Source organism: Porites lutea, chromosome 5, assembly GCF_958299795.1.
Source record: "Porites lutea chromosome 5, jaPorLute2.1, whole genome shotgun sequence".
NCBI lineage: Eukaryota > Metazoa > Cnidaria > Anthozoa > Scleractinia > Poritidae > Porites > Porites lutea.
The window spans coordinates 34,598,371-34,618,876 of record NC_133205.1 but is presented as its reverse complement, the minus strand read 5'-3'; the positions used below and the strand labels follow the sequence as shown (position 1 = coordinate 34,618,876).

General features: G+C 38.6%; 1 protein-coding gene across 1 annotated transcript; it reads right to left on the bottom strand.

The window, feature by feature from the left end:
• Window positions 1–4,045: 4,045 nt before the first annotated feature.
• On the bottom strand, window positions 4,046–11,675 carry LOC140937585 (uncharacterized). The gene is made up of 4 exons (XM_073387141.1): window positions 10,833–11,675; window positions 8,104–8,419; window positions 5,897–6,140; window positions 4,046–5,097 (listed from the first exon to the last, which is right to left on the bottom strand). The coding sequence occupies exons 1-4, from the start codon at window positions 11,575–11,577 to the stop codon at window positions 4,723–4,725; spliced, it is 1,680 nt and encodes a 559-aa protein (XP_073243242.1). The 5' UTR covers window positions 11,578–11,675; the 3' UTR covers window positions 4,046–4,722.
• Between the last annotated feature and the right edge of the window lie 8,831 nt (window positions 11,676–20,506).

Below are 20,506 nucleotides of genomic sequence, written 5' to 3'. Positions count from 1 at the left end.
ATGACTGGCGATGCTGATGACTGGCTGATGATGACTGGCGATGCTAATTTTCAAGAAACCAGGTCCTCTATAAAAAAAATGTCGAATTCAGGATGGCATTTCAACTCCCCTCCTTCAATGTTGTCCATCATTATAAAGACTGATTGATTTTATGATCAGCTTTTTTCCATTGAAGAACACTCAGCAGGGCAATGGGTTAATATTCTCTACGGGAGTCTTTCTATCGTTTGATCATCTGAGTGTATGTAAAACTGAAATAATTCTTAAAATTGCAACGTAAAGAAGAAAATAAATAACAGTGTATTTTTGGTCCCTTTAGATTTTACGTCAATGGCAAAACCGTTTTCCACTGAAGTAAAAAAAAAACAGAACAAAATTCTTTACCCAGTGGGTATAGATGTATCATGGTGAGGCCATATGTGTGATTAGTTTCTATTATAATATCTGGTTAGTCGTGTCATTGCAGGTTGTCGAAGTATATGACTGAGAGCATTGTTCATCTAGACGTTTTGCCATTAAAAATTTATTAGATAAATTAAGAACGCACATAGCTGGTCATAAATCCATAGCAACTAGCTTCGTTTACAATTAAATCATTCAGAAAACACTGCTACATGAAATAACCTCAAAAAACAACGTCTCTTGAGTAAGTACATGCTATAAGGATGGCGAATGCGGTTAAAAACTGGCTTGTTAGCTAGCCTCAGGGGCTTGAAACCAAGTCCAAAGTTGCCTCAGTGTCGATGTTAGTGAATTACCGAAGAAAGTCACTTAGTTAAACGTTACAGTCCATAATCATTTCTGTGGTACTGGTGCCCAACGCTGCCATAACGTCAATTCAATTTTCCACCTTGGAATCAAGAACTGTTTCTCAACAGCATTCAGCTAGCTCTAGTAACCTCAAATATGGAACTTTTGTATCCTGGATATAAAGCATACTTCGACAGGTTCGACACCAAATCATTTCAAACCGAATACACCACAAGATACTGCAACTCCCAGGAACCCTTGCTATACAGTCAGGTACCAAAGCACCCATGGAGTGAACCTCGCTGCCCTGCAACAGCCAGTAGGTACATATCGTATGGAGCCGCAGCCAGACCAACGCATCTAAGGCCACCGTTTGCGGCGCGAATGTTAAGCTATGTCCCGGATGCCGAGGGAAAATATATTGAACAAAACTCATCTCGTGTAGAGAATGAAAATTTACGTCGGCTGATGTATTCTTCTGATAAAAGAGAATCTTTCAGAGAAACGTATTTAACTGATTTAAGACCAAAACGTTCCGGCGACTTAACCACAATGCTTACTACCCGATCCTCGGAAAATGCCTCACCCAAGAAGAATTTGACAGACGATCAAGTGCTACAGAAGCTGGGAGTTTCATCACCACACGCCTTGTGCAATGCGAAAAAAGTTCAGCTAAAGAATCATTCAAGTTTATCGCAACTTAAACAAAATCAAATCAACCATATGTTGGATCCGCAGTCACCGTTACCGGCACTCATCACTCTTTCTGTAAGTAACAAGCAGCCTCGAACATTTACAAAGTGGTTTGTGGGGCCAGCATTAGCTCGGGATCTCGAAACCATGGCGTCACACTTTACTAGCAAAAATGGGGAGCAGGTACTGGAGAGAGTGGCCCCAAGGCCCAGCACGTTGTTGTCCAAGCACTCGAAGAATGTACGTTATGTTCGCGACACCTGTTTCTTCCACCCCACTGAAGACAGAAAGAAACACTATTATATTGTTAATCCTAATTGGTTTTCAGAACAGCGGGTAAAAATTCCCAAGAACAACGTGTTCTCATAAATAAAAACGCGTTTGGGTAAACGCATATTTACTCATATAGTACCGGGTAAAGGAAAAGTAACTGGTAGCTTCCCCCGCAAGCCTCGACGAAAACATGCACAAAAAATCAATAGGGACAGGGAACAATAGCGTCTTATTTCTTGTCAAAATGTTTGAAACATGTACTTTTCTTTCCGACTACCAATTTTTGGCCGGGTAAGAAATTTTAGAGTTATAGGGTTAATGAAAACAACATGGCAAAGCAAAACTAAGAAGCAGAAATTTACTAACGCTTAAGTCCCGCACTCAAAAGTTACTTTGAATTGAACGGGTCAACTGCACAAGTGTCCTATAAGATATGCATCCAGGTCAAGTTACAGTACCGTATTTTGTAGTTTCTTATAGAAAATGTTCACCAATAATTCGACAAGTTTTTAAAATTCTGCTTTGTCCCTCACTGCCACTGACTTGTATTTCTAGTGTAAAAGTGAGGTTTTTTGTAGCATTTGATAGGAAAGAGAATTAAGAATACTGGTAAAAGAAGAGGACCAGGGGCCCGTTTCTCGAAAGGTCCGATAACTTTTCGGATCATAACGCAAATTTTGAAACGAAAATCATTTTTATCATTAATAATCAGTTTTGGTTTCTGAGCTTCTGAGCATTTGGGGTCAATAGATGCCTAATTTGATATAACGGCGTGCTTTCTGTGAAGAATGATTCTCGACAGGCTCATCAATATGGAATATTGACTTTTGGTCTTGGTTCAGGCAGTTTGTCTACAATATACCGGAAACCTCTTTCGTCGGCGCGAGGTTTTGTTCACAAATAAGAACGGTGATTTTGACGAGGTTTCTGGAACAAAACGAGACTGCTCGGCGACGATCTTGAGAGTAGATCGCAAGGATCGAACGAAGGTAGAACTGTACCTTATCAATCACTTTATTGTATAATTATTCACCAAGCAACCCTAACCCCAGCCTCTTTCGTCAGGGAGTAGCCCTCAGATTTCTCCCTATGAATTTTATCAGGAGCCATAATCGGGAAAGGAAACCTCAAGCGTATGGTCCACGCAGTTCCATCGAAATAGCCAAACGGACTATTTTTAGAACAAACTGCGCCACCCTCAAAGTCAAAAACTCGGGCGGGAACAAGCAAATTTGCGCGGCCCTCGTGTGGAATTTCAGGAGATGGGTGATCGTCTTGCGACTTTATTTAAGTGCTCTCTTAACTTTTCCAAGTGTTTTCAAATATCTCGATAAAAATGCAAGCACAGTGGAGGAATGAGCCAATGTTAAATAAACACTACTAGAAATAAGTTTATGGCAAAAACCTCGGGAAGCTGTGATGGGCCAGCAGTAAGAATAAAGGGAGACAAGGCAAGGGGGAGAATATGATTTTAAAAACAGACAAAAACAAAACGATAAAATTATATGCAACAAAGGAAAAACAGCAAGGCCGAGAGTCGAACTTGGACCATCTGTACCGAGCCTAGCAAAAAATGGGCGTGCTTATCACACGAAAAAACTAAAAATAATGAATCAGTCAATTCCACCCGCGCCCAGCCTCCCCCCCCCCCCCCCCCACCCGGGCTACTGCGGGGCATTTGCCTGCCTTGTCAGTCCCGGTGGTGGGGCATTTGCAAATTTTGTACTGCCCGGGGGCCGGGCATTTGCCAACCCCCGGGCCATTCCCGAGCTTTTGACACGCACGCGGTTTGCCACCCAAGGCAAAAAAATGCTAATGCCCGGGGATCAGCCCCGGAGGGGGGAGGGGGGGTGGGCGCAGCTGGAATTGACTGATGCATGACATATTTGGCTTTTTGCGATGGGACCGACCCCATTACTGAAGGAGGTATCCAGTTACGATCTCCTACCCCGATTATGGCTCCTGACGTTATACATGCATCACTGCTAAATCACTGAAAGTATGTTCAGGGCTTAAGTTTTGGCTTCAAGTTCATAATTTTCGGAATTTTTCAACAAAATACCTGATAGAATCCTTTTTGATGTGTTTTTCCTGTGTTTAGGTTTTCTATAGCGTCTTTTAATGCCCTGACATCTTCATTCATAACGTTTTAAAACCTTGCGCCATCTTGGCACTGATTTTGTAATTTCACATGAGAAAGTATCAGCAAACACTGAAATTTCGCGCCAAAATAAAGGAGTAATTTGTCACCTATGATATTACATGGTGTACCTACAATGTTGTAAACAGATTTGACTGATCATCACACCATTTCGTCTGCCATTTCGTCAGCCTTTTTTATTTATACATGTAGCTTTATTAAGTAGCTTTAAATCTAATGTCCCTTTCTAAGGGCACTACTGTTAACCCTGGTATTATAAATAAAATTGATTTTTGCATCCACATAAATTTAAAATGGCTCTTATTTGGTCAGTTCTACTTTGGATTTTTTTTTCTGACCATAAATGAAATAATTGGCCAAAGAAGAAAATACCATAATTCAATGTTAAAATCTTGTTTGCTTGGTACTCCATGTAAACCAGGCACTTGCAATATCTTTTCTTCTTTGCACAATTTGCACGTGCAATGCACCAGCTTCGCATAAATTTGCATAGATTTCACATGCATTTCATGTACAGAACAAAATATACTTTACATGAAGCACCACCCAAATGGCAGTTCAAAGAATATTATGGTATTTTCCGCTTTGGCCAATATTCTTGCCAGTACAAGACACAAAAGACATACACATAATACATATACATGCATCTTTCTTTTCTACTTGGTTCCACCAGCAAATGTAGTTAATATAAAAACCAAAACCTTTTAAAAATAAAATAAGTCAGTGAAGAGCTAAAACAATATAACAATATTCCACATAATAATATAATATCTCTGGTGTTTTCTTCCAATTTTTGTTTTTGTGTTTTGTTTTTGTTCTTTTTGTGTTTGTTACCCCAAAACTTTTCACCTCTTTTTTACTGCCAAATGTACATTGACCCTTAGGTCCAATATAGGATGTCTGTCCAACCAATGACTGATGAGACTGACCCACTCGCACACTGCCAGAGACTTCAAGCCCTCTTCACGATCAGAGTTTAATTCAGCATAAGTAGTGTACAGCCTAAACGATTCATTTTCCTTGTACTCCTCACATTCTTTGCTGTCTCTTGAAGGAAACACCAAATCTTCGATAAATGTTTTTGTTTGGATGTGAGCATTGTCCACAAAGAGAAACAAGGTGCCTGGTGCAGCTCTCTTGAGAATGTCTAAAAGATATTTGAATGCTCCAGGAAGATTCTGAACAGCAGAGACAAACTTTGACAAGAGAAATAACTTGGCCTGGTGAAAGGGAAAAAAGAGCATATTAATGACTTGCACTCTATTCTTTTTCAAAAGTTATGTGTGACACTGTAATTTATTTGGTGGTTTTGAGGCTTAAGCAATCAACAATTTTACAACATAAAAGTCTGGACAACAGGAGTAACTTGGCTTGAAATCAGTAAAGGGAAAAAGTAATTAATGTACCCTCTATCAGGTTCATGGTTATGTTAAAGCTGAAAGTGACTATGATCCTCGCAGTTGAATAAACAAACTAAGCAGTTGAAAAAGAACCTGAACAAATTCAGGCTTGACTGGGAATGAAACCATGACCTTTGCGGTCACTGTACGCAGTACTCTATCCATTATTTGAGAGGTCGACCAAATTCTCTTTTTCGGAATATACCGTAAAATTCCGAAAATAAGCCCCGGGGCTTATATCTTTCAAAGGCCCTTTTTGAGGGGCTTATTTTTGGAGGGGCTTATATTCGGAGGGGCTTATCTATGGAGGGAAATTTGCGTTTCAAAATTGATTGGGCTAGCCATGTAGTTGGAAGTAAATTTACTGTTTTTGCTTTGTTTTACTTTGTATTTGAGGGCAATTTTCCAAGTACAAGCCCCCCAGGGGGCTTATATTTGGAGGGTTTTTTGCGTTACCCATTTGGGGGGCTTATACTTGGAGGGACTTATACATGGAGGGGCCTATTTTCAGAGTTTTACGGTATTAAACAATTTTGATACAGCTGTAGCAGGCAAAGGCTTCAAAACTGACTTACGGAAATCCCCCACAAGCCACTACTACCAGAGAAGGAACACTCACCTTTTTAAAAGCATAGTTAGCTGTTAATCCCAGGTCTCCTACATTGCTCCGCCCATGACCATTGGAAATATCAAAAGTACCATAACGGAAGGGTACATCACACACATCATGCAGTAGAATCTGTGCTGTGTAATACCATTGCTCACAATTATCCAAAAGCATCCACTCAGTGTTCGATGGAAAAAGTTGATGAAGACCTAGAATTTCACTGCCAGGACCCGCACCAAGACAGCAGACATGTAACCTACAAAGTAGGGAGAGTGAAAGTGGATTTCTACTAAATACTAGTGCCAAAAGTCTCAAGCTACTCTTTAATTTGCATAAAAATTAAGTGAAGATAATGATAACAACAAAGGTGGAGGCGGTATTGACCATGACGACAATGACTACTACTACTACCACTGCTAAATACTAGAAAGTGTTCTTAAGATTTCACTGTTCTTGACAGCCAAGTATTTTGCCCTTCGTTGTTTAGGCCTCCTGAATTTTCCTTTCTATAAATGCAACAGATATTCTTGGTACAATGTACTTATAGCCAAATTCGTTGTATCGCAAGGCATGTTTCAAAACTTCGAATGGGTTTTTCTGTTCTGTCAATCATTTGAGTGGGGGTGGAGTTAATGCAAATCATAATGCAACGCACTCGCCCAGCTTGGCCTGAGAATGACCCTAAATGGCTCAAGAATAGCGAAGGAAATCACGATGATGAGTAGAATTTTTGTTGAGGGCAGGAGGCAGACATTGCTTTATTCTTGCAAGAGACAAGATAACAAAGATCATAAAAAGCTTCGAAGAAACATAGTCAATCTTGCACGAAACAGGGCGATCACAAGCAGTGAAAGTTGAAACACAGAAACAAACAAAGTGGATCAAAATGCACCAATCGCAAGTAAACGTGTTTCCTACGAGGTCCGCTAAGATGATTGACGGAACAGAAAAACCCAAAATTCCTTCAAAGTTTGCAAAAAGCTCAGTGCACTACAATGAATTTGGCTATAACAGCACAACATAGTTAGTATCACTAAGAAAATATTCACCTTTGCTAAGAATCAATTTGCAAAATTAATGTAATAAACACCAAAGTTAACCAACTTCATTAAAGCTGTAATCATTAACTCAAAAGATTTCTCTGTTTCTGATTGGCTCAATCCCCTAGCTTTTTTTTCATAATCAGCTACTGTTTAACAAATTTGGATGAAATTTTCAGATACTGACCTACAATAAAACAGAAGATTGACAGGAAAAGGGACTGCAAAAGACAGGGTACCTACGTTGTTTTGGTAGAGCTTGCAAACGGTGAATGTTTAACATTTTGCAAGGAAGATATGGTCAAACTACTCCCTAAAAACATCACAATAGCAAAATAGCTAAAATACAATATATGTACCACTTGATGTTTGTTGATAATGTTATTATTATTGATGCTATTTGACATCTGCTGACTAAACATCCCTTTAATAATAATTATTATAATCTCAATTTGCAGAGGCATACATGTAGTCAATTGAAGACAAGAACTTTGCATTGATTGTGGTAAGCATCTTTTTATGTCTGAAATATTTTGAATGAAAAATTCAAAAAAATTATTGGATTTGGCTTTTGTATGATATGCCTAATTCATGTTTTTTGTACATGTACATTAAGAGCATAAAGTAGCTAAAACTTCAGTAATTTATCAACTTGTTGAAAAGTTGGGAAGCAATGTTCAAAGGATAAATCGCTATACCCAGTAAATAAGAATTAGGAAAATGAAATGCATAATCCACTTCACTATTGAGAGAATTCTGTAGTGTTCACCTTTTACTTTTGTAATCATAACTATAACAAAATTGTCAAATCTGATTGGCTATCAACTGCCCTGATTTCAGCCTTAATTGGACAGTTTAATAGCACAGTACGCGTCATGCCTAAGTAACTGGACAGTATGTGCCATCACGTGCGCTCTTAAATGGCTTTTTTTTTCACTGCTAGCGAAACAAAATTTCGAATTTCTTACGTTAGCTTATTTTTGTAATATATCACAAATTTTGTTTAAGTTATGATTAATTGGTAACAGAACTTCGTGTCGTCCAATTCGGTCTGTAATCATACTCGTGATTAAACAAATCAGACTCCCGCTAAGCGGTCGTCCGATCTGTTTAATCACTCGTGTGATTACAGACCGAATTGGACTCCACTCAGTCCTGTTACCATTACTAACTACTGACCTTTCTTTACTGTGACTGTTTTTTATGAACTCTGTCAAAGGTTCAAATCGACCTGAAGTGAAGGTGGCTTGCACAAGGGTGGCATGGGCTGCTGTATAGGTACCAAGATAGGCCCAGCGAGACTCAGCATCATTGAAATGGATCTGGTCTGTTGCCTGACTGGAAAACAGCTGGGAAACTCGGAGAAGTTTATCTCGCAGTGCAGTGTTCCAGAATTGAGGGTTAGATTGGAGAAGCTGAAGTTCTAGTTTGGTTTTTTCCTCCAACTGGCTAAATGAAGTTTTGAGAGCTTGAAGCACCTTTGCACAGAATGATTCTGCAGTACAATGTCAAAAAGAGGGAGGGCATGAAACTAGCAAAAACCTTCGGCAAAAATTACATAACAAAAATGATTGTTGTATTTGCAGGGCTTTTGATAGGGCGTGCAAGAAACAGTCAAATTTCGCAGGATTTTTAGGGACAAATTCGCGGAAAAATCAGGCGATTTCGTGGGAGTTTTCAGGGCAAACTTCACCAAAAAGCAATCAGTAAAAACAGCCAATTTTATGATTATTTTCAAGGCAAATTTTGCTAGAAATTGATCGGTTTTGCTTCCTGACCAGCATTTTTAAAGTTTTTTTCACAGAGGTTATCATTTGCTCTTTCAACAACAATATGCTCCAGAAATGAACCAATGGCAAAGCCTTTAACATCATAGCTAGTGCCCAGTTTTTCGCAACAAAATCTATGCCTGGTAGTTTCGGGACGTTGTTTGCACGTTTCAGTGACGAAGTTCCAAGACAAATTTGCAAGTTTACGGCAAGTAAAATAATAGCCCCTATAGCTGAAATAAGTTTCAAATATGTTGTACAGACATGTATGATAAGATTTCTACTGAGTTTCACGGTATTTTTCGTGTTTTTGTGAATTTAGCGGGATTTCGCGGATTTACCTGAATTTTGCGGCTCCGTGACTGCGCAAAAGATCAGAAACCCAGTATTTGTCTTTTACCTGTACTAACTGTAAATTTATCCCCACAAAATCAATATTCAACTACTTTATTTTTATTTATTATTATTTTACTTTATTTTTGTTCTTAAAACATTATGATTGTTAAACAGTTACATACGCAAAACCAGTTACTTCATAGTTTAGGCAGATGGTAACAAACCTTAGGATTGGTAAATTTTAACCAGGACTTGCATTACCCAAGAATAAGTACCACTCAACAAAAACAAACCAACAGGGCCTTAAACTTGAATCAAAGATACTGTATACTTGTTTCCATTTGGGACCAAGATTTTTCTGACTGGGGAAAACAGGACTACCCATAATTAAGAGCAAGAAATGCTTATTACCAAAATATACGACTAAAATAACCCCTGGGTAAATATGTACATGTGTAACCTCTAATGGTCAACCACCTGAAATAAATTCCTTTAGCTAAATAATGGGCAAAAATGTGCAAAACTGTTACGGGGGAGTGGGCAAAAAGTACTATTAAGGAAAGTACGATTATTTTAATCCATCACTCTAAACTAGCTATGATGCTTCAGTCATGCTTGCACTATAATCATGACATAGCAAAATTCCTACAGTATACCTGTCAACTCACATGCAAATTATGCATGTCTCACAGGCCCGTGGATCAAAAACATCAATCACATGCATGCAGGACAATTTCACAAGCATAACTCACTATTCCAGACTACTTGCTCTGTAACCACTAACGTAACCACTAACGCGACATTGCCAAGACATTTGTGTTCTCGGCAAGATCTTATGATACCTCATCTCGATAATCTTGCCAAGAATAGATATGCATGATCTCGGAAAGGGGCGCCAAGATTTGGCATTTCACTAATGTTAGTAAGTGGTCAGAATGTCTTCGGCACCATTCAGGAGTTCATCTGATGTGGATACGAAATTACACACATCTGACTTACAGGTACATGTAAAATTGGCAAGTTCACTACAGTAAAATTAACTTTCACAGCAATGTATCAAATAATCAAAAACAGTTAATAGTAAGTGCAAAGAGGCATGCATTTTTCTCTTTTATGTACAATACCGGTATCCCAGGCTTTTCTCACTCACAGGGTGCAAAGAAAGTCAGTTTTGCAGCTTGCCATTCGGGCAAGCTGTAGCTAACATGTACTAGCCCGAAAGTCATTTCAACTAGCCCGAAAAAAATTTGATGAGCAGGATTGATTACAGTATTTCTGTTATTCGAACTCCTAAAAAAATATCACTTGCCCGTCGGGCAAGTTAAAAACAGAATTCACTAGCCCGATAGCAAAATCCACTAGCCCCGGGCTATCGGACACTACTTTCTTTGCACGCTGCACTCAACTTTCAAAAAAATAATTTTTGTCTCTAGTTTCTGACAAAAGTAATCATTTTTAGCAAATCGGAAAAAAAATATATAAACAAGAATAAATGGATTACACAGCACAGGAAAGGCGACCTGAGGGACCAATAGACACTTAAGTTGATGTATTAATTCAAACATCAGCATTGGTAATGATAAATATTGATTGACAACACAAACAAACTGAAATACTTTCATCACCAGACAAACCATTCTGGATCAACTGACATGTATGTTGTTTCCGCTTGAAAAAGGAACAGTGGAAACGTACCGTTTTGAGATGCAACTATTATCTGATCATAAAATAACGAACTCATCTACACAAGAACACGGGGTCAAAACTAAAATACCTGCAAATATAATATGCACTTGCGCTTACCGTCTAAGCCGGTGCTGATACATTTTCCCTTGTGAAGTCCCGTTTCATTTATAGCGTTCAATTGCAGTTGCTGTGTTGTTTCCTTAGTTCGTATCCGGCCATTTTTGCATGATGAAGCAGATGATTGCGTATCTGTAAATCCGTTTGTAACAACTGACGCGTACGTTGCTCCCTGTTGCGAAACGGTTTCATTGCCAACACCTGTCCTTAAACTTTTGTTGTCATCACCCAAAGCCGGTTCCTGTTGAAGTTTCTCCTCGTATCGATTTCGAACTTCTCTTTTGTACTGTGCGATATCTCGGCGAAGTTGGCACTCGAAGCAATCCTTCAACGTATCGTGAGGTTTGTGCTTACGCCAGCTGATGAACGAGGGTAAATATTTAAAATGTCGACAAACTGAGCACTGGCGAATGATGACACTGGAATGATAGCCTGTCTGAAATAGCCCTTGAGCCTCAAACTTTGCTGCACAATCGATGCAGTTGCGAGTTTTCTTGTCACCGAACCACTCTGCAATTTTAAACATACACAGAGGGGCTTTTTTTAAACAGCTCTGGCACTCCTGAAGTCGGTCGTAAACACAATCACAGCAAACAAGATAAGTGTTTTCTTTTACAGATTCGTCTTGGCCTGTTTCGTGCCCTCTCGCTTTCTCCGCAAAAGATGGATGAATCTTAGTTATATTGAAGAAATCCTCATGCCTTCTTCCTGTATGATCACAGTTAAAGCATCGCAAGACCTCCATCGGACTATTCGTTGAGATTCAAGGAAGAAAACAGCGAAAGAGAATGTCGCAAGAAGGAAGAACCGGTCGATCGATACAAAAGTCTTGTGAAACACAAAGACCATAATACCTTGCGGACTTCATACTCATCCCCAGTCCTTCACTCAGTCTTTGGAAGAGAAGTGAAAGAATTTTTTAAAGAATAATGAGAAGCATTTGGTTTTAATCAAGCCTAAATAACGTTTGTTTTAAAGTAAACTTATATTCGGGTGATGACGACTAATTCTTTAATTGTACAACAAGGTTCGCGCTTATCAACTCAGTCTTGGGAGAAACTTATCTACAAGAAGAAGAAGAAGTGCCTTTATTTACCACACATTCATTTGTATATTGTACACATAATCAAGACGAATAAGGTAAGCTTTGTAAGTAGAGGCCCAAACAGAAAAAAAGTAAAATAGTATAGATTCACTAGAGAAAAATATAATGTTCGCAAAGTTTTAGTAAATAAATAGAAACTGGATTTACGAATAATTCTTACGAATTTAGAAAGGCTTCCGTCAATACTCGGAAATGAGCTGATATAATCAGAACGATCTACTCTTATCTCTCCCCAAATATTACGATTAACTTTCCCAGTCGCTCGTAGTACTTAGTGCAAACGTAGAACAATAACGGCAATATCTCACGAATATGCGCCAAGAACGAGTGAAAGATTACAATATGTTCCTACCACTTGTACTTAAAATAAATATCTTGGGGTTAACGCTGGCGTGTAAACGTGTACAAACTTTTTTTATGCATGCTGGAGATTGAACATACAGTTGAGTTGAATACTTAAAGTGTTGAAAGAAAAAGAAAAAAAATACGTGCAATGAAGATACTCCAGTCTTTCATACCAAACAAGTAGATAAAGTTTCTCCAAAGACTGAATACTTTCAAGGGATGCATTCAGTTGAGACAGAAACTCATAAGGGGTTGAACCCCTTATGAGTTTCTGGTTGCGATTCACTCATAAAAGGGTTAGTCCCCTGGATCTGCCACTGGCCCTTTATACAGGGAGGGGATTGGCTAGTATAGCGCCGTTGTTACACCACCGCTGGGTGCGTGATGGAAATGTGAGTTACCCGTCGTAGATGAAATTACCCAGACATGTCTTTCTTTTGGAATAGAACAAATCAATCAAAAAGTGTAAGTGTGGGAAATACACTATTGCTTGTTTTCCGACAATGTTTAGGAATAGTTATCTCCTACAAGCTGGCGCACACAGATGGAGTAACGACGCTTATAATTCATGGGGTAACAAGGGTCAACCGAACCAAGATTTAATTTACCCTAAGAAAATACCCTCAAAAAACTGACTATTTATGTTTGTTTTGTGGTGATGTACAAATGTGTTTTGTTGAGGACATATAGTACAGATATAATACAGCGCTGTTCTAATGAGACATCAATAATTTGCTCAGTGGCTCGTTACAGTCCGCTGCATGCAGTTCATGAATACTTCTTACCACATACACGGCAACTACAGTATGTTATAATCTTAACTTTTTTAACGACTCGAATTGGTGGGTTTCTTTGGGGGCAGTTTAACACTACAGTATTAATCTTAGAAGAAACGGGAGTGCAAGTGGAGCAAGATTCAAAGGTTTTTCTGCCATACGGAATGTAAAACGAACGACACTGTCCATAGCATAAATTGTTTAAAATTGTTTTTTCTTCGCATCCGCGCCGGCGAATAGTTTGTTCAAATTGCTTCATTCTACACCAGGGCTGGCCAAGGTCATGACGTGTTAAAGGAAATTCTTTGCCTTTTCCTATTGAAGGGCTCCATCCCAACGCAGGCTTATTTCCTTGAGAGTCTACCAGCGCTAGGAGCGCAAACATCCATAAAATCAATCCTTTTTCTCTATATCGCATTTTGAAGTGCAGCTGTGATCAAAATTGAGCTGTAAAGGCAAAAAAAGTAAGTGCATTAGCTTTGGTTGACTCAGTGTAAGGTACGAGAACGGTTTTAATAGTCATGCAACCCAGTTAGGAATGCGCAGACACATCAATACTCTGTTCCACGTTAATAATAGCAAGGCATTATTCTGCTCCTCAGTTACGATTCCTGGTTTTGTTGAAAAGAGTTTCTTCTACTCTCAAGCAAGATTTCACTAAATTGCATAGAAAGTTGCGAAGTTTTTTGACGTGCGTGCCAAAGATAAGTGCAGCCGGGAGAGTAGAACAACACCTGTAATCTAGAGCTCTGACATCTTTCTAGAATCAAAGCATGTCAAGGGGCTTGCTCCCTGAGGGGTGGGGGGGGGGGTATTCCTTATAATGGCCTTAATGGGGAGGCTCCGCCCAAAAGTACCTTTTTTAGGCTTTAGGTGTATAAAAGGGTAGGGAATTCTATCAGTATTTGAAAGGCCCTTTAGTGAAACTGTTTTGAAAAGATGCACTTAATGGCTATATTCGTTTAATAAAAACGTTTTGCGAAAATCACAAGAAGATTTCCTTGTTTGGTCATTGAAAGAATACCATTTTTTTAATGGAACTACGAAAGAGGTACCTTTTCTTTCAAAAATGGTATATAAAGGGTAAAGGAATTGGATCTTGGCGCGGAGCAGTCTTCTGTTAGTAGCCCCCCCGGGACCTGCTCACAGAAATGACGACTAGCCTGCAATCCAAGCCATATTAATAGGTTCTTAAACGGAGATAGACGTAAACACGGCCTTTTACTAAAATTGGTTCAGGCCCAGCTTGTCAGGAAGTTCGCAAGTGATATGGTCACAGCTAGCCTACAAAGCTTTATCAAAACCTCATCTTCGAAAACTAGAGGAAAAGGAAGTCTAGGAATGAAACTGGGCAAGTTGAACTACAGTGGCTACCGAAACCAAATTCATAGAAATTTATGCCATCGTAATAAAATTAGAAGATTATGGATTATTAAACTCGACTTCTCAGTTCCATAACAATGACAGTAAATAATAATAACAAAAAATAATAAGTCGAATTCATATTTCGCTTTAGAAACGCTTTCCTCTGATCCTTTGACTGTTTTTTTTTTAAACTTGGAATCAATGCTGATATCTTGGATAATCATAGCTAAAGCTTGCCAGCTGCTTGTAGTGGCATGGCGGTTGTACATTAGTACGATCGCCTTCCTTTTAACATTTAGCAGCAGCCATTCACATTCTCTCACAGGTTTGCCTCAATGATGTTTCACAGTGGATTGAGGAAGAAATCAGTCAATAAAAAAGAACCAACAACGTGAACAAGGCTTTGGAGTCGAGTAATTTTCAATATTTCTAGGTAAGTTAAGTAACCCCTTTTCAGAGAGGTTGCCGCTTTGTTACTGGTGCATCCCAGGAAAATCAGGTTTAAAAATAATTACGGATGCTTACTTGTATTTATCCCACGAGTCTCCTGTGGTTCAGTGGTAGAGCATCTGCAGTAGTAACCTAAAGACTCCTATTGGCAATATTTGCGGTGTATTTCTTCCGAGTCGCCTGCGTCACTGACTGAAAACACATTTTTCTTATAAATAAAAGGTATCTTCATGCCGTGTATTGAATTACACGGAAAAAGCTAATCTATTGGCAAAGACATAAAGGAATGTAGCATGTTTATATACTTCCAACAAAGCTTTGTTTAGCATTTTCTTGATTTTTTATAAGTGATCTCTGACAGAGAAAGGCCTGTTATCCTTTTGCATTCGTCCTCGGGTCGAAGATTGTGTTGCTTTTTTTTTCAATATATATTCATTAACAGCTCAAAAACAACCTATGGTTCCTTTTTTCAATCATTTGTAATAACAAATCATCTAGCAAGACATTGATTTATATCTCACCAACTGTTTTTAAGTGAACAATCTTTAAAGCAGTAGTTCCCCCACTTTACATCGACTTCGGTATTAAAAATGTCCTGCCATTGTTATCAGTAGCAAACGGGTTACCCTGCCTACAGAGAAAGGAAAGATCAAAGCGACTCTGCTAGCAGGGTACGAAAGGGTCGACAGACTTGTTTATAAAGGCTGACTTGTGTTTTCCAACTTCTTTGAGACCCCGGGGCTCAATGCAAAATTATCATCAAACTCTCTACCTTATTTCAAAAGATTTTGCATCATTAGGATTATAAGCGAGTTTAAGAGATTTCGAAAAATAAAAAGAATTCAACAAAGGTTACCAATGAGGGAATAGCCTACTGGACCAAACACTTCACTGGACTTTCTTTGTCATTACGTTTAAGAAAAAATTTAAAAAAAAAATAGATGCAAATGATTGTTCTACTTACTTACTATGATGAAAGAACACACCGAGGCACATGAATTCCTGTATAAGGTAAAAAACCAGATATATAAACCATAAAGAACAATTACGTATTCCTTTAAGGTGCCGCTAATTTGAAACCAAGTGTCAACGATGTGAATAAGTTTATCTTCATCCTCGGTCATAAAATGTTGACATGCATATCACAAGGAAAACGAATCGGACGGTAAAGTCAAAACACGTCATACAGTTGGCGTCATTCGCGCTAAAATTACCGACAAGATGCGTGTTTCTCTCCTTCAAAGCACGTTTTTCCTCTGGTTTTATTTTCTTATTTCGTCATACATGATTTATTTTATTTTATTCTCAGGATATAGTTAAATTAGGATTTCAAACAATTTATAATTTAATTTTTGTTACTTTTTCTTCCCACGCGATTTAAGGACAAATTCGGAAACTAATTTTCCGATGGCGTCGTTGTAAGTTAAATAGGTAACAATCTTCGAAATTATTTTAACGATACTTCATAACTTAAAAGAAAATATGAAACTGAGGGTAGAATTTCAAGATGCCGTAAGTAAAAACACCTCAGATTGAAACTGAGATGCGCTAAAATGTTTTCACTTTAATTCCCTTATTGTTCAAAATGTGTATGTTAACACGTCAAAAAGTTCAATACTTGGAGGTGTCCTTGATTATTTTCTTTTTTAAAAAGTAATAACAACAAAGCTGACGTACATTTCTATTCTTTCTGTGTACACTTGCAAACTTCGTGGGCGTTTTTTTTGGCTACAATGTACTTAGAATCAGTTTTTCTAAGGTACTTTTGTCACCAGAACTACGGAGCTTGTGTAACATTGCTAACGACGGGTTATTAGAAAAGTCATTTTATGTAAGTGCATATTATTCCTGTAAATGGAAATACTTTAATAAGTTGTTGTTGTTGTTGTTGTTGTTGTTGACTATTCCGAAAAAAACACCAAGCGCACAATCTTGTGTCGTCTTCAGGAAGAGACGAATTAACGGGAAGTCTCAAAATTTCAAACTATTCAAATAGTTCTTTTCGATTGTTTAACACAGTGAAATTGTCAACAGGACGACTAGAGGAAATTAAGCAACCTAAAATGCGGCCAATAAAGGTTCAATATTTGGTTTTGTTCTTCAACATGTTGAATTGTTCTTTTCATAACATGGCATCCACGACTAAAAATGCTAAAAATAATCCATTCGGATTACGAAAATCCTCAGAGGGTCAACATTTTGTCAGAAGTGGTAGATAGCTTTTTTAAAATATTTTGTAGTTTGAGTGTTATAGCTGTTCTTTTCAGGCAGAAATTTCGGGAAGTTACATATAATTGCTTAATCCCGTTACCTAAGAACGTCTTATAATTTCCCAATCAAATTAAATAAAAACCTATATCCTCAGGGGATTTTTAGTACTGAAAATCTTGGAGCAATTTAGCGATGGCACAAATAATTCGTCAACGTGCGCATCTAACACAGTAAAGAGCCTTTGATACACGGCTTTGACCGTTCATAGGCCAGACGGCTATATGCTGATGAGCCCTAACAAAAGTGAAACAGCTGTCCGTGGCTGCCACTGTGAGCGGGTGATATGGCTGTGCGCATGCGTGAGGTAATGGCCTGGCCGTGGGTTGGTGTTTGTGTGTCCCGTGCTTTATGTTTGTTTGTCTTACGTGTGCACCTGTACTATTAAGATAACCACTGCTGTGTTTTGCACTCGCTACTTTTTTTGCTCAAGAGACCATTGTTTTTGTTGCTAAAGGTATTGCTAGCATAAGTCACGGTAGCCTCACTGTTTTTCGTCTCGGTGTAAAAGGGCAGGTTGAAAATTATTTTTTGCCCTGAATTTAACCAGTAGACAAGAAGGTTTTAATTATTTTTACAGCCGCCATTAAATATCTTTCTTTAACTCAAGTTCTCACAACGAAGTCGGCCCATAACGGAACCCGTCAACTTCTCCTCGATTCGTCCTTGGGCCGATTTTTCCTCGGTTTGTGTGAGCTCAGTGACTCGTATAGTGTCTTCAGGCCACTGAACACCATGGGAAATCATGCACTTCTAAATATCTTGTGCTGTCCGTAGATAACTAAATCAGAAAAATTGTAGAAAAAATATCTTGTTATGGCGCAGCTAGCTTTGTTTTCGTCATAGTTTATTTGGATTTTTGCCTTGTATTAAAAGATACCGCCTAGGCAGCTGTCTCTAAAGTATATGAAACGACATAACTCTTGCGAAGTCTGGTAAACAGTTTATCCAATCAAAGCTCGTAAATGATATGATTAGAAATAATTAACATGCGACGACATCTTCTCTGCCTCTAAAGCACAGCTGAAGTGACTTCTGGGTGAACTGATTAATCTAGAGCTCCGCGAATGATGCTCTAGTTTACACAACTATAATTGTATATTGTCTTGTTGCTGGCCCGTAATGTTTAATAACTAAGAAAACAAAGAAATGTAATTTAAACAGAGCAATAAGGATAGGATGCGAGCTGATCCTTTTGTGTTCATTTTACAACCAAGACAGTAAGCAGCAAAATTGCCTTTACAAAGATGGCCGCAGATAGGTCTAACACTAGAAGTATCTCAGCTGAGGATTTTTCGTAAGTATCAGATTCAGCTTGCAGATTTTTAAAATTTGTTTTGCACTGTTTCAAGAGGTTACTACTAAAATTACAATATATTTAAAAAGCAAGAAAATATATAACAATAAATTACATAAATCATGAAAGGCGAAATGTGAGCAATGACCAAAGGTAGAGCTTAGGATTTCGAGTAGGTCACTGCCCAACTAAAACTAACTGGAGTAGACATTTATACAAAGCTAATATATAGATTTAGCCAGGGCTAAAAGTAAAGCTCTCGATAGTATTTAAAGTTTGCTCAAGCAAGATGTAAAATTGTGCAATGCTAAACGACAAAGGTGTAATTAGAAAAAAAGCAAGTTTGCACGCGCAGCACACGTTTTTTGTACATTTCTTTGCCGTTGTTTTGCACGACTAAATGTTTTATGGAGGAAAGGTCGTACGTGTTCTTGTTCACTTTTTTTTTTTACTGCCGCTCTTCACCCCGGTGGCAGATAGCATTTCTCATTTTCTCACCGCGGCTACAAAATTTTCATGTTGTTCTCCCAGCAAAAAATGTATCCTTTGTTTTTTAACTCTCGTTCCAGCTCTCTGTCGCTCTTTTTCTCGTTGAATTTAGCTGGCCTATCGCCTACTTTCCCTTTTTCTCTGTCTTTCTCTTTCTCTATATTCCAAATTTTTGGACATGATAATTAATATAAGCTTAATACTTTAGACAACACGGATACAGAAACAATTCTCGCTTTCGGTTTTCGTGTTTATTGACGCCTTTAGTTGTCTCTACTTCACAAGACGCGGGTGGCTATGCGATTTCCCGCCAAAATAACCTCGAGTTTCACTGGGTTGCCATATCTGTTGATTGAGTTATTTTACATTGGTATGCCTGTGGCGCGGACAGGGGGGGGTACGGTCACGTGATAACCAAAATTTCTCTGATAGGTAGATAGGTAGATTACCACATTGTCTTATGTATGGGGCTACGCTCGCGCGTGCGCATGGAGCTCCGCTATCATTAAGGTCTCAATGAAATGATCAAGTCTAAGTAATAAGCTTGATATGTGCTCATTATTGGAAAGGAGTGTAGGATCTGTCTATGGTCTCAAGAAATTGATGGTAATCAATTTTCTGCAAAGAAATGGAAACGCACGTGTTTCTGGAAACCAGAGGTTCTCATCGGGCCCTTGACGATGTTACAGAAAATTCTTGTAGATCCTTCGAAATGACTATTATGGACATTGTGATTCTTCTAAACGAATTCGGCTTCATTTTTAGGCCTCTGAGTCATTCAATATTCATTTCGTTGACTCTCCAACTTCTCATTTAGAAAAGATTGAAAGTGCCGCTTCACGTTAAGTAATTTCATATTTATTGGCAATTTATAGCGTGTCTCGAAAGATAAGAGCTCGGCAATTTTTAAAAATGTGATCACTTATTTATGGAAAAAACTCATTGCGATGGAATATTGCCAACATATTACGACGGCGAACTCCCTAAGTGAAGCACTCACGACATATCTCACATCCATTTCATATCTCAGATGATTTTCCATAAAATTGCAAATAAAACAATTCTGAGCTTTTTTTAGTCTTTAATTTCAAAGGCTCTTATTGGAACACAGTCAGATAAATTTGAGACTCCTTGCTTGATCTCCGTCAAGCAACAGTCATCGCTCTGAACCTGTCTCGTAACCAGACGTCTATCTCTCAATGCGCGCAAAGAAAGGCGGGAAGAGCAAAACGGGCGAGATGTGCTTCGGCTCTCCTCTTTCTCCTTCCCATGGTCCCTTGCGCTTAGTCACCACTCACTCGCGTTTCGTGCATATCTCTTTACGATAAACGAAGCCCCTGAGGAGGTGGCAGGCTCTGAACGCTAAAGGGTTTAGAGACGAATCGCATGTTTTGACGTTGGGAACTGTCACTATCACTAGCATTTACCCAGTTCAAGTTGATATCCCTCAAAAGCCAAAGGGCGATATCAGCGCATAAAACTGTATCTCAGAGCAACGTTTCTCCTTTTCTGTAAGATCAAAAGCCAGTAGGATAAAGTGTAATTCTTTTTTAGTCTGCGAGTGGTTAATTATAGGAAC